This window comes from Podarcis raffonei, chromosome 4, assembly GCF_027172205.1.
Source record: "Podarcis raffonei isolate rPodRaf1 chromosome 4, rPodRaf1.pri, whole genome shotgun sequence".
NCBI classification, from domain to species: domain Eukaryota; kingdom Metazoa; phylum Chordata; class Lepidosauria; order Squamata; family Lacertidae; genus Podarcis; species Podarcis raffonei.
The window spans coordinates 85,567,552-85,582,715 of record NC_070605.1 but is presented as its reverse complement, the minus strand read 5'-3'; the positions used below and the strand labels follow the sequence as shown (position 1 = coordinate 85,582,715).

Here is a 15,164-nt window from a genome sequence, read left to right as displayed (position 1 = left end):
TAGTCTGGGAGAAGGCACAAGACTGCTGAGTGTAAATTTATATTAGAAACTAGCTTTAATATTCATCCTGGTAATGTATTCCCAAGAGCATAGAGGAAGAGTAAGGAATTTCTTTTAGGACAAAGTCATGATTCAGTCTTCTGATCTGCTCCTAGGCAAATTTTATATTTGCTTACATTTAAGAGATAATTTGGAATTTTTCAGTGTCCTCAGAACAGCACCCAATAACCTTCATGTCTAAATATGCAACTTTTTCTAACCAATATTTCCTTTCAAACTTTTCAAGGAGAAATTACATCCACTGATGTGGTAAAGATTAAAGAAATTCAGTAGTGTAACCTAGTTCTCCTTATACAGCCTTTTCAAACCAAAGTGTCTTCCTAATTAAGGCAATGAGATTTTTGTTTTTTTGCTTAAGCATATTCAAATGAACACACCTTCCATAAAATATCAATGTGTCAGACTTAGGATTGACACTTACCTCCACAAGTCTGCAGGCATCTAGCTACTTTAATATAAGCACAATGCTATTTTAAAAAGGTGAATTAAGATGATTCTATATCTAGATTTTCTTTTGACACTGGATGGTTATATGATTCAGGCTCATTAGCTATCTAATTTCCAGAACTTCTTTCTTCAATAAAATTGCTTGCACTGTATCAGTAACCCACCCAGGGGGTCCATGGAACCATTCACACACAAAAACTACCATAGAGTCACCTAAATTTTCAAAAGTAGGGGGGTCCATGGCTTGGCTTTTAAAAACAGGGGATCCGCAGTGCATAGCTAACTGGGAACCACTGCACTATATCATTTTCTCTTCAACATTTCTGATTTTATTAGAAAATGTTAGACACAGATCAATTCCACAAAAACTAATGAAATTACTGTCTCCTGTTATCTACAACAAAACATAAAAGTACAATCCATATTGTGTTCAATGGGACTTGTAAAGGATTGCATATTCCGAAAACAGCCGTGCTAAACACAAAGGAACAAGAATCAGCCTTAGGTAATTCCAAAAACTATTCAAATGAGCTTTTACAGTGTATAGTTAGGCGAGTGGTACCTACCAGCCACCACCACCAAGGACTAGTTCATGCACTGTTATGCCAAGAAGCATCGGTAAATGAGTGATGCCTATTTCCTAAGCAGCCCTTGTTATTAACACTTACCTACAAAACACCTGGCTATAAGAAATAAAAACCTGCCTTAGAGGCTATGTCTTATTTTTGTCTTCTGTGCATTCGGTTCATCCTTTCAATCAACCACATATATTGTAGAAGAAAGAGAAATAACTTTCCCATCTACCCCAATCATGGTTTAGTAATACCAATATATCCAAATGTATGATTTGGACATTTGTACAACAACAAAGAGCTTCCTATAATTACGAATAAGCATATCTATGCAAGATATGTTGCTTTCCACAAAATAAGAGCAGTATTAAAATTCTATTCCAAATAGCATTTATAGTGCCAATAAAGACTCAACAGCATTGTGTTCCGTAGTTGTTGGACCATTTCTGAAACACCTGATATAAAAAAAACATCATAATGATATTAAGTCAGTTTAAAAAATCTTAATGAAACAAGTGAACGTTTACCAGTAATGAATGGCTCAATAGTCCAGAATCTTCTTTTGTCAAACTATTTGCTGCATATTCCAGAGCATTGTTTTCTCCTTGATGTTTGCAAATATATGAACAGTTTCTCTCAATAACTGTACGAATACCTTTAAATAAAATCACGCTAGTAGTGCAACCCATTCCAGAAACAATTCAGCTTGCATTTCTTGCTAAATGATCTCCTCAGAGACTAATTCCTTTGCTTCACAAGCACAGTCTTCTTTACCAAGTCCAGCTAGTAGCTATTCAGATTAAATACCATCAGTGACCGTATTGTAAGCTTGCTTAGCTGAGTGCTAAAAATCCTGTGGTTTCAGCAAGAGCCACACCTCACAATATAACCCTCTCTCAAAGAGAATGCTCTCTCAAATGCTATTAATACAATAGACTGAAACATAATATTGTTAAAGAAATTGCCTCAATTCCATTTGTCAAATATCCTCAAATCTTATTAAAGCAAAGATGCTGCTGCAGCTTCTGCTGTCAGGCACAAAGAATTCTCATCTGCTGCAAGAAAAGGCTAGCCCAGAATGCTTAGCTTCAAATTCAACGTTTCTTTGCTTGACCTAAATATTGCAGGGTGGGGGAGTACTGCATTGGGTGGGGAAACTGACAGGGAACCATATCCCTTTCATAAAAATCAAAATTCAGGAGAATTGTCCCACCTACTGCTGCTATGGAAACACTTTAACACATATTAATGTGCAAGCCTATTTCAAATCACTTTATTATATGCTTGTACTGTAAGTAGAAAACCACTAGGGAGCATAAGATTTTGTTCTGTCGTTTTTGGTTTTTCCCCTTGTCCAAACAAAGAGGACACACCTTGTTATTTTAACTGGGGACACACACAAACAAAAAATATATACTAAACTCTATTTTCTGGTCATAAGCCCTACTGAATTCCATGTGACTTAAGGTAGACAAGTATAGGAATGTGCTGTAAACTTGCAATCCTATGTCCACTCAGAATGGAACAAACATATTTAACACTTCTGAATAAAACTGTATTTGAAAGTAACTCACAGTGAATACAGAAAACAAGACTATGAGGTGTGTTCAACTAAGACCCATTTATATAAATGAGCATGTCCACATTAGTGCCATTAAGTTCAATGGATCTACTCTAATTAAAACTTAATTGAATACCACGCTATGAGAGGAATTCATCATCATGCTGAAACAAACATTCTGCTAGCGCACATTGCTACTTGCCTAATGGAGCAATCTTCACTCTACTCTTCCCATGCACTGTTTTCAGGCTTCTACCAACACCCCCAAGCCAACAGGGCGTAGCAGGGAGAGGGATGGGGAAGAAACACTGCACTAGCGTACATTATTATGAGGGCTTCTGCTAGCAAGACCAGTTAGCAGAATCCAATCCCATATGTTTAATATCAGAATTGAAGTCTGAATTTAAATTTAAAATATTATTGCAGAAGTCGCACGCCAGCAGCGGGAGGCCCCATTAGCGAAAGCGCACCTCAGATTAAGAACGGTTTCAGGTTAAGAACGGACCTCCAGAATGAATTAAGTTCGTAACCGGAGTTACCACTGTACAATAAGGGTTGATGAGGGCTATGGCCTTGGGACGAGAGAACTGTCCTGGGGAGAGTTCTGAGGACCAGAGAGAGGTTTGGAGGGCCACATTCAGCCTCTGGGCCTGAGGTTCCCCTCCCTGATATCAAAACAGATATTTTTTTTCTGTTTCAAGGGTTGGAGTCAGGGTTTTGTTGGTTCCCCCAGATGAGAGGCAGGAAGGAAAAGGAGGGATCCCAGGTGAGAGCTGGGATGGGCTGCTACCTTCTGTAGCTTGTGGGGCTGAGAATTGCCTTTAGGAGAGAACTCGGTATTCCACTTGTTCTGCATGTATTATGAAAATCTTTAATAAAAAAAAATAATTTTTTTGAAAAAGATATTTCCTGTTTCTTATATTCATGTATGTTGCATCTGTGCTTGTTTTTTGGATCCTGGCCCATGCAGTATCATTTTCTAGCTTCCTGTCCCCAGTTTCTTTGTTTTGTCTTTGAGGGAGCCTTTTAAAATTCGTTAGCATATGCATTAAAATTGGCGAAACGGCTATTGACTTCTACCCATTAATGATGTGCTGGGAGGCCACTGCACCCAGCCCGGGCTGCAAGAATGCTGCTTGGAAGCATCCTCACTCAGTGTCACCCAGCCGAGAGGGGCAGCCGTTTGACCCATGAGTCGAGTTGTCAGGTGCAGACCAACTGCTCCTCGGGAATGAGGGCTGGGTTAAATAGAGGGTTAAGACCGTGGGCAGGTGTGAGGCACAGAGGGTGGTCTTCACTCTCCGCACTCACCCAGCTGCACAAAAAGGATCTCTGCGGGGTTCAGGCACCCCTCTCTGTTGTGCACCTAGGACAATGCCCCCCCACACCATGCCAGTGGACAGACTACCACCAACACATAACTCTGGTGCCTAAAAGTCTGCACTGGCAGCGCCTGTGTTACTTGGCAAAGTAAGGGGAGCGGGTGGCACTGTGGTCTAAACCATTGAGCTTCTTGAACTTGCCAATTAGAAGGTCGGCAGTTCAAATCCACACAATAGGGTGAGCTCCTGTTGCTCTGTCCCAGCCCGTCAACCTAGCAGTTCGGAAGCATACCAGTGCAAGTAGATAAATAGGTATTGCTGCAGCAGGAAGGTAAGCGGCGTTTCTGTGTGCTCTGGCACTCGTCACAGTGTCCCGTTGCCCTAGAAGCAGCCTAGTCATGCTGGCCACATGACTTGGAAAACTGTCTGTGGACAAACATTGGCTCCCTCAGCCTGAAGTGAGATGAGTGCCGCACTCCATAGTTGCCTTCGACTGGACTTAACTGTCCAGTCCTTAGACTTCATCTTTTTACCTACTTGGCAAAGTTCAAGTTTCTTGTATTAATTTACAATACCCTTGACAACTTGGGCCCAAATACCTTAAGGACTGCAGAATTCCTCACATTCCTGCCTAATAATTGAGCTTTTGTGATGGGGGAGTCTCTGTTAGAGGTTACCAATACATAGATAGATAAATCACTGTGGTCAAGCTATCCCTGCCCAAGAACAGCTATACAGTGGTACCTCAGGATGCGAAAGGGATCCGTTCGGGAGCCCCGTTCACATCCTGAACAGAACGTAAGACGCAACAGTGCATCTGCGCGTGCGCGTGTTGTGTTTCACCGCTTCTGCACATGGGTGTGACGTCATTTTGACCATCTGCGCATGCGCGAGCAGCAAAACCCGGAAATAAAACACTCCGTTACTTCCAGGTCGCCGCAGAGCGCAACCCGAAAGCGGTCAACCTGAAGCGTATTTATCCCAAGGTATGACTGTAGTTGGCATACCAGCCATAGCTGATCAAAGGCACTCCTAGCCTCTGAGGCTACTTGAGCCTCAAGTGAGAGAGATGGAGACTGCAGCACTCCCAAACAACAAACCTGTTCGTTCAGAGCAAGTGCAACCCTACCCAGAACATCAGTTTGCATTCCCTTCTCTGTCTATTAATTATTACAGCCACTCTAAGCAGGCGTTTCTTCTTACAATGCTTGATAAGAACCTAGAAATTGGAAATATTTTTTCCAGCCTTTAGAGTAAGCACTAGAGACAACTGCTTATACTCAGTTGATCTTAATTTGTTTGTACATAAGATCAAGGAGTACATAAGATCAAGGATAAGCATTTTTCTTCTATAGTGTATAAGCTATGCTGTTAGAGAGTTTATTTTAAAGCAAAGGTAAGTGTGGTTGCTGACCTTGAGCCAGACATCCTGGAGAGTGAAGTAAAATGGGCCTTAGAAAGCACTGCTAATAACAAGGCCAGTGGAAGTGATGATATTCCAGCTGAACTACCGTATTTTTCGCTCTATAAGACGCACCAGACCACAAGATGCACCTAGTTTTTCGAGGAGGAAAACAAGAAAAAGAATATTCTGAATCTCAGAAGCCAGAACAGCAAGAGGAATCGCTGCACAGTGAAAGCAGCAATCCCTCTTGCTGTTCTGGCTTCTGGGATAGCTGCGCAGCCTGCATTCGCTCCATAAGACGCACACACATTTCCCCTTGCTTTTTAGGAGGGAAAAAGTGAGTCTTATAGAGCAAAAAATACGGTATTTAAAATTTTAAAAGATGATGCTCTTAAGGTGCTACACTCAATATGCCAACAAGTTTGGAAAACTCAGCAGTGGCCAAAGGATTGCAGAAGATCAGTCTTCATCACAATCCCAAAGAAGGGCAGTGCCAAAGAATGCTCCAACTACCTCACAATTGCACTCATTTCACACGCTAGAAAGGTTATGCTTAAAATTCTACAAGGCAGGCTTAAGCAGTATGTGGACCGAGAACTCCCAGAAGTGCAAGCTGGATTTCGAAGGGGCAGAGGAACCAGAGACCAAATTGCAAACATGGACTGGATTATGGAGAAAGCTAAAGAGTTCCAGAAAAACATCTACTTCGGCTTCATTGACTACACAAAAGCATTTGATTGTGTTGACCACAGTAAACTATGGCAAGTTCTTAAAGAAACGGGAGTGCCTGATCATCTCATCTGTCTCCTGAGAAATCTCGGTGTGGGCAAGAAGCTACAGTTAGAACTGGATATGGAAGAACTGATTGGTTCAAAATTGGGAAAGGAGTATGATAAGGCTGTATATTGTCTCCCTGCTTATTTAACTTATATGCAGAATTCATCATGCGAAAGGCTAGGCTGGATGAATCCCAAGCCGGAATTAAGATCGCCGGAAGAAATATCAACAACCTCAGATATGCAGGTGACACAACCTTGATGGCAGAAAGTGAGGAGGGATTAAAAAACCTTTAAATGAGGGTGAAAGAGGAGAGCGCAAAATATGGTCTGAAGCTCAACATCAAAAAAACAAAGATCATGGCCACTGGTCCCATCACCTCCTGGCAAATAGGAAGGGGGGGGGGAATGGAGGCAGTGAGAGATTTTACTTTCTTGGATTCCAAGAAAAAGCGATGACAAACCTAGACAGCATCTTAAAAAGCAGAGACACCACCTTGCCGACAAAGGTCCGTATAGTTAAAGCTATGGTTTTCCCAGTAGTGATGTATGGAAGTGAGAGCTGGACCATAAAGAAGGCTGATCGCCGAAGAATTGATGCTTTTGAATTCTGATGCTGGAGGAGACTCTTGAGAGTCCCATGGACTGCAAGAAGATCAAACCTATCTATTCTTAAGGAAATCAGCCCTGGGTGCTCACTGGAAGGACAGATCCTGAAGCTGAGGCTCCAATACTTTGGCCACCTCATGAGAAGACTCCCTGGAAAAGACCCTGATGTTGGAAAAGATTGAGGGTACAAGGAGAAGGGGATGACAGAGGACGAGATGGTTGGATAGTGTTCTCGAAGCTACCAGCATGAGTTTGACCAAACTGCGGGAGGCAGTTGAAGACAGGAGTGCCTGGCATGCTCTGGCCATGGGGTCACAAAGAGTCGGACAGGACTAAACAACAACAAGCTGCTTCTTGATTTGAATACTACCTTCTACTAGAAATATTTTGGTTTATTATGCACAAGCTTAAAAATGTTACAGATATGACTTGAAAAAATATGTTTCTCACTGGTGATAAACAAATATTTCATATAAAACCCAAAAGAATACAATTTAAGTCTTCAAATATAGTTTTTTGAAGTATGATGCATCTTATTTAAAATGCTTTCATATTACTCCATCTAGTGGTTGGAGTACATACATTTAAAGTCATGTGCAGTACTATTCTATGAATGTTACTTCAAAACATTACAGTGAATTCACTGTTGTTTAGTCCAATGGAGCATTTTCTCAGCACTATATTAAAAATACAGTATGTTAAAAATCAACAAGCTGCATTGGTCAGGAACATGGAAGTGAATTCACACAATACAAAATAAATCATCAGTGCTTCAGCTACTAAAATGTTCAAGTGCAAATTAATTATAAATCTTTCATTTAAGGATATTGTTCCTTTTCTCTCATTATAAAGTACACTGTTGCCCCAAATTTCAATGGTTGGGGAAATCTTGAGGTTAATTAAAATGAGCTAATAGTAAAGAGGTTGTTGTTGTTTAGTCGTGTCTGACTCTTCATGACCCCATGGACCAGAACATGCCAGGCACTCCTGTCTTCCACTGCCTCCCGCAGTTTGGTCAAACTCATGTTAGAAGCTTTGAGAACACTGTCCAACCATCTCGTCCTCTGTCGTCCCCTTCTCCTTGTGCCCTCCATCTTTCCCAACATCAGGGTCTTTTCCAGGGAGTCTTCTCATGAGAAGATGTACATTATTCATATAAAGCATATTTCAATTTAGATAAAAGTTATTTTAGGGACTTGGTAAATTGCAATGTGTAGATGAAAGCAGCCATATATTTTTGTCTATTGCAACCAATCTATGTTCTAGGGTTAGATGGCAACATAGATGTATCAAGGATAGATACCAATGAATACATTTAACTCTAAATTTACTACTCTGTGAAGCCTGGACATACAAGCCTGGACACTGCTCTCAAGTTGACAGGAATTCCTATTAACTACTGGGCAGGCACTAGCCCTCAATCAACCAGGACTGGAAGCTTAAAGGAAATATGCAGCCCATCACTAGCTTCCGTTCAAGTCTTGGACTGGAAGAAGGGGGCTGGAGTGGACAATGGGGCTCTTGAGGACGCAGTGCCTTCTCCTCTAAGGATCATTTGGTGAGTGAGAGGAGTACCTTTTTACCACCAAAAGATTTGAGGGAAGGAGAGAAACATGCTTCTTAAAGCTCAAATTCCTACTCAGTATTCTGTGAATTTTCATGAGCTCTAATTAATCCTCAACTAATGACAAGACAAACGATGTGTAACTGGTTTAAGTCAGTAGGGTGGAATTCAAATTTGCAGGCATGCTCTCTCAATTTTTTCTGCTGCTGATCTTGCCGAAAGGCATTAAACTGTAGGTAAAACCAAACAACTTCTGAAAAAAAAATGTTCAACAAGTTTCTACTGGAATAAGGAATGCAGAATTCCTCATCAAATTTTACCAATGAAGTGGGCACCAAGGTATACTGAAAAAATGTTTAGTGAATCTACAGGTAAAGGACTTGAAGCAGAATACCCCCGCAGTGACTGAAAAACAGACATAGCTCTAGTGGAATTATCGAATAAAATCTGATGGGGGACTTAATCATCAAAAATTTCAAGCCTAACTTCAAGTCTCATTTAGCCATGCTATCAGTTCATATATTCCAGCGATGGGTGCTCTCTATAAGGATTAGGTTAAATTGTGTGTGTATATATATAAATAATCCAACAAGTTTGCTGACTAATTCTTAATCCATTTTCCAAACATTTTACGAGTTAACACTACAGAAAAGTTAGAGTTTATCTACTCAATCCACATACATGGAGCTGATTCCAATTGTGGTTTATAGGGCAAGCACAAACAAGCAATAAGTCTGTTTACTTTGCTATTCAATTGTATTCCTGGAACAATTTACAAAAAGTGCCCCCCAAAAGCATAAAATATAAGAACAGCATAAAACAGCAGGATTAAAACCATATCAGTCTCTGATTGGTGCCAAAAGGACAATCAGGTTGGCACATGGCAAACCTCTCCAGCCATAGGAAACTGTGGTCTGATCAAACCACAAAGCAATTTATTGAACCAAGGGAAAGCACATGTGAGCACAAGGTTAATTCCCATAGCACCAAATCATTTTTTGTATTGTCTGGCCTGAGCCATAGAACTGAATCAGGAGTCTGATTAAGAGAAGGTTCTTAGATAAGTCCATAAACTAAAACAATTTTTGAATGAAATATATGTTCAAATAGTTCCATTTTATTAAATTCTCATCACTGCACATGGGCTGCAAAAATCCAAAGAGTATTCACAGGAGATTCACTGAGGTAAAGTAGCTAGTGATAAATCTCATGAACCAAACTGACAGCCCCAGGATTATAATGGCATTTTATCCTGCCGCTCCTAGATTACAGAATCCTCCTCTGGAATTCAAAAGGAAAAAAAATATGTATGAACACAAATAGATTAGGGTCTATCATAGCTCTGGCTCTCAAAGCATATTTTAAGTGTGTATTTAAAAAACAAAAACAATAGTTTTAAATATATGTCTTATAATTTGAACTTTTGAAGCTACATACTTCCCCTAGAATGAGTGCCTTTCATTTAAGAGACAAGTTGTTCTAATAAGCAATAAACATGTTCTCTGATCCTACATATTGTATCCTCATATCTTAGGCTTTACAGTTCCAATCTTCCTATTTCCAGGTGAGGGAAATAATGAATCTCCCCTGCTTCCCCTACATTATTTCATTTGAGTTAGAGAAAGGCATTAGTAAAAAGTCATACTAAGGACTCAGCTACACAGAAGAAGAGGAGTTTGGATTTGATATCCCGCTTTATCACCACCTGAAGGAGTCTCAAAGCGGCTAACGTTCTCCTTTCCCTTCCTCCCCCACAACTAACACTCTGTGAGGTGAGTGGGACTGAGAGACTTCAGAGAAGTGTGACTGGCCCAAGGTCACCCAGCAGCTGCATGTGGAGGAGCAGGGACACGAACCCGGTTCCCCAGATTATGAGTCTATCACTCTTAACCACTACACCACACTGGCTCTCTATACAGCTGCAAATAAAACATTTTAAGTGTGCTGTAAAGTGCATTATACAAATGGGACACTAGATGGCAATGGTGAGTTATGGCAAATTCAATATGTTTTTCAAAACATTAAAAAATAGCATTTTTCACAACGTTTTTTATAAGTGTTTAGATTCCACCTATATACAAAGGAGAGAGAATAAAGATGATAGACTAAGGATAAAGAAAAGGACACAAAACTGGAGGCAAACAGGCAGTGGGGCAAATCACTATTTAGTGATACACAAAAGAAATAAGAGGTGGTAAACCCAATATTTATGAATTAAACTGCACAGGACTAGGCTCTGCTACAGGATGGTTCTATTTTAATATTATTAAATATTTAGATTTTTTTTAAGCAGAGCATATCTACAAGGATAATGCTTTAATTATTATTAGGTACTCTGCTGGTTTAACTTTTGCTTAAAGATTGTGCTCAACTTAAAATAAACTTTGCCAGAGGTTGATTGTCAGAATTAATGGTTTAGCATTTCAAAGCATATGTTAAAATTTGACCTACCACAAATTTCAGCAAGCGATGCCCCAAAAACTCCAAACAAGAGCATAAAAGGATTGGGCTCACAGACCAAGGGTAAGTGTGAGCAAAAGGAGCCAAAGTTCTAAGTGATCATTATGACAGACTGAAGTACATGTTTACTTTTTATAGCCAAAGTGGCAAGCCAACAGTCTGTGGGGTTGATCAGATCCATCAAGTGGCTTGCCAAGCCTCTAGGTAAAGGTAAAGGTACCCCTGCCCGTACAGGCCAGTCTTGACAGACTCTAGGGTTGTGCGCCCATCTCACTTAAGAGGCCAGGGGCCAGCGCTGTCCGGAGACACTTCCGGGTCACGTGGCCAGCGTGACAAAGCTGCATCTGGTGAGCCAGCACAGCACACGGAAACGCCGTTTAACTTCCCGCCAGTAAGCGGTCCCTATTTATCTACTTGCACCCGGGGGTGCTTTCAAACTGCTAGGTTGGCAGGCGCTGGGACCAAGCAACGGGAGCGCACCCCGCTGCGGGGATTCGAACCGCCGACCTTTCGATCGGCAAGCCCTAGGCACTGAGGCTTTTACCCACAGCGCCACCCAAGCCTCTAGCCATCGGTAAAAAGTCAGTTTTGCATAGAGAAAGTCCCAGGTTCAATCCCTGGCATCTTCAGGTAGGGGCAGAAGATAACCCTGTCTGAAATCCTGGAAACCACTGCCTGTCAGTGTAGACAATACTTACTTAGACAAACCAATGGTCTGACTCAGTGCTTGGTACCTTCCTATGCAAGTTTTGCCTAAGCATCTGGTGAGCTTTTCAAAAACAAATGGGGAAGGATAGGGAAATTGGGGAAGTCCTTCATTTCCCCCCTCTTTTTTCAGGCATTCACATCTCTAGATACCACTATCCCCACCTTCTGCTTGATTTGATGGCAGCTAGGATGCAGCTCTACCCTGGCAACTCCATCTGCCAAATCAGGCATGTGCTGCATTTGCCAGGACTTCCTTCACTTCTTTGCACCCACAGAATTCCTGACATGCATTGTTTCCCATTTAAAATGGGGTCTTAGAAACTTGATAGTTTTAGAAATACACAATGCATTTCCACTGAAGGGCAGACTCCCACAATATCTCTGATTATCTTATATAATCTAAAAGACAAAAATGAAAATTTGAATGCATATATGATGTATTTGATGACCAGAAAACACTTAACATTTGAAGCACCTGTAGCTTTAAAAAGCAAACTTTCTAAAACTGCTTAACTCAACAATTTTTATAGAATTTTTCTGCAATTTGCCCAAATTACACTACTAATGAAAGTAAATTCCCATGTCAAATGTCATATTGATAGGATAAACCATCTTATCTTCACAACAAAGTTTTTGGAGTTTATAATGACTGAATGTTTAAAAAGCAAGTCCCCTTAAAACTATGGAATCACTATACAGTGGTACCTCGGGTTACATACGCTTCAGGTTACACACTCTGCTAACCCAGAAATAGTGCTTCAGGTTAAGAACTTTGCTTCAGGATAAGAACAGAAATCGGGCTCCGGCGGTGCGGCGGCAGCAGGAGGCCCCATTAGCTAAAGTGGTGCTTCAGGTTAAGAACAGTTTCAGGTTAAGAACGGACCTCCGGAACGAATTAAGTACTTAACCCAAGGTACCACTGTAGTTCCATAATGAATGCCTCTACCAGTTCACAAAGTTTTTTCAATGTGGTTATTATTGGTTAATATAAGCATATGGACTTTGAAAAAAGGCTGTCAGGCATGCAGGGGCGTACGGAGGGGGGTGCGGAGGGTGTGGTCAGCCCCAGGTGTCATCCTGACGGGGGGGTGTGACAAAATGGTGTGTAGCACCTGTCACCATGAGGCCTGCGGGATGCACGAGCCACACATCTCGGAGCCCGCAGGCTCTCTGCTGTCTGCCCGCTTCCTCCCCCCCAGCTGTAGGGCGGCTGAGGCCCCGCTGCACGCCGTCTCGTCCCTATGGGCGCTGCGCCCGGCCTTCGGGCACACCGCCCCTGGTGCCCGAGAGCCTTCCTCCGCCACTGAAGGCAAGGGTTTTGTAAGCACTGACAATTTGCTGATTGTTGGTACTTGCAAAGGAACAGGACCGATTGACAATGCCTGCAAATTTTGCTTTGCCACAGGTATGGGGCCAGTGAGCACTGTTTAGCAAAAGCAGCAAACAGGGAACTTAGGCCAGTGCGCTGGAGGTTGCCCAACGCTAGATAAAGAAAACATGAGTGACTCACATCAATAGATGTGAGGCTTTATGACTTTAATCCCCCCCCTAATTTTTTAAAAACTTTTAATTGTATTGTTTAACTACTCTGTTGTTTGCTGCCTTGTGCCCTTCAGGAGCAAGGATGGAATCTACATTTAGTAGTAGTGGTGGTAGTAGTAGTAGTAGTACTGTAATAGGATCAGCTTTGGAAGATAGAGGTGAGAGGGAATATTAGTATGAATCAATAACTAAAATAATGTTAGTGAATGGATAAGAGACCAGAACAAATCGTAACTGAAAGCAAAGAGCTTTCCCTCACTAATATACTGCTCATTATCATATATGTATGACCTTATTGCCAGAAAACACTTCCAGGGCATAGTGCTTCAGGTTTCCCCAAGGCCCCATTAAGCACCTGGTGATACAATGCTGTTAGGTTAGGAAACCCTGGAATGAAGCATCACCACACACCCAAAGCTTCAAAGTGGTCTAATAAAGGAATTCACTTAATTCACTGATGCAGTTCAGGTATAACAAACCATGACTCAGGATGAGATCTAGATTTGATATCCTGGATTGTAAAAAAAACAAAAATCTGGTCTGCAAAAACCACTGTTTACAGTGTTTGTAAGAAGAAACAAGGGCGGGGTGCGCTCCCGTTGTTCGGTCCCAGCGCCTGCCAACCTAGCAGTTCGAAAGCACCTCCGGGTGCAAGTAGATAAATAGGGAACGCTTACTAGCGGGAAGGTAAACGGCGTTTCCGTGTGCTGCGCTGGCTCGCCAGATGCAGCTTGTCACGCTGGCCACGTGACCCGGAAGTGTCTGCGGACAGCGCTGGCTCCCGGCCTATAGAGTGAGATGAGCGCACAACCCTAGAGTCTGGCAAGACTGGCCTGAACGGGCAGGGGTACCTTTACCTTTAAGAAGAAACAAACCACTGTTGGTTCCTAATGATGGCAGAAACTATAAATCTCCTCCCCTCCAATATACAGGGGAATATAGTTGTGCAAGCCAGAGGTTCGTGCCAGCTCTCATGTGTCTGTTAAGAGTTTGTTATTTCTGAACCTATGCACTGTTAAGATTCTTTTTAAGGGCCTTGATGAGGAAGAGATTCATTTTTCAAGGACTTTGAGGAAGACAGACAAGAAGATACTACCAGTATTGCAACCAGTATCAGGGGAACCAATTATTCTTCAGTAGGCAATACTTTGCCAACTGACCAAGCAGAACAAATATGTACAAACATGAGAGACAAAAGATGATAACAAGGATCCAGATGATAGCACTATATCCAAGGAAGATCAAAAACAGATGTGAAATAAATGATTTGAATGTTTCCAAAAAAGCAAACTGAAGACTTTAGTAGAACCAGATTGAGTGACAGTGATTTAATTTTTTCACCAGGCTTCAACTAGATTAGGTGGGCACCAGCATGGAAAAAAAGAGTATTTTCTAACACAGAGGATATTTCCCAGATCCAACTTGACTAGTACCTCTGCTGGGAAACAATTTCACTATGGTAGCCAGTAATATACAATAAACAGAAGAACTCAAGCCCAGAACAGCAAGATTTTAGAACATATTAACTAGATGTGGTATTATTTGCCAACACATCCATAGTATTTTCAACATATTAAGCAACATTAACTCTAAGAAATATATAGAATAGCACAGAGGGAGGAATACCTCACATAGTAAAGAAAATGCACTATACAGTTTTGACAGTAGAAATGAAAAATATACAATGAAATTTACATAGAGGGAAGAGAAGGTAGAAAGACAGCAAAGAGATCTGTGAAGCAGTGGTCTGTCATATTGCATTGCATAGTAAAGCAATTCCTTTAAAACCTGACCAGTACACTACTTATGGTTCAGCCTTTAACAGCTAAGAGTTATGTGGTGATGGAACAGCTTGTAACCAGATAGAATCTAGCTTCAGCAGTTTCTAAAGGCTGTACATTTTCATACCTTTATGTTTCTTTGTTTAATCACATTTTATTTCTGATAAACTGGAGAACAAGTTAGTATGTCAGAAGAACCTTCAAGTCACTGAGAATGAAGTAGTCAACAATGCTGAGAGCAAGAATTTAAAAACATTTCTTGACATATGTCCAGCTCATGGTGGCCATGTTTTCCACAGCACATTGCAGATGTATAGTGAACATGTTTTTAGAATCTGAAACTTTGCCAGCTACAAC

The 15,164-nt window shown here is 41.3% G+C and overlaps 1 protein-coding gene across 18 annotated transcripts in view; it reads right to left on the bottom strand.

Moving 5' to 3' along the window:
* Nucleotides 1-15,164, bottom strand: part of DOCK9 (dedicator of cytokinesis 9) — a 136,161-nt gene that overhangs the window by 81,053 nt on the left and 39,944 nt on the right. For 6 of the 18 annotated variants that reach the window (XM_053384486.1, XM_053384494.1, XM_053384496.1 and 3 more), the window contains exon 1: nucleotides 1,607-2,123. The exons of 8 other annotated variants lie outside the window; for them this stretch is intronic. In XM_053384486.1, coding sequence (XP_053240461.1) covers nucleotides 1,607-1,768 — 162 coding nt within the window. In that variant the 5' untranslated portion in view covers nucleotides 1,769-2,123. Of the gene's footprint in view, nucleotides 1-1,606; nucleotides 2,124-15,164 lie in introns of those variants that run through there. 4 more of the 18 variants (XM_053384488.1, XM_053384489.1, XM_053384495.1 and 1 more) reach the window with 1 other exon arrangement.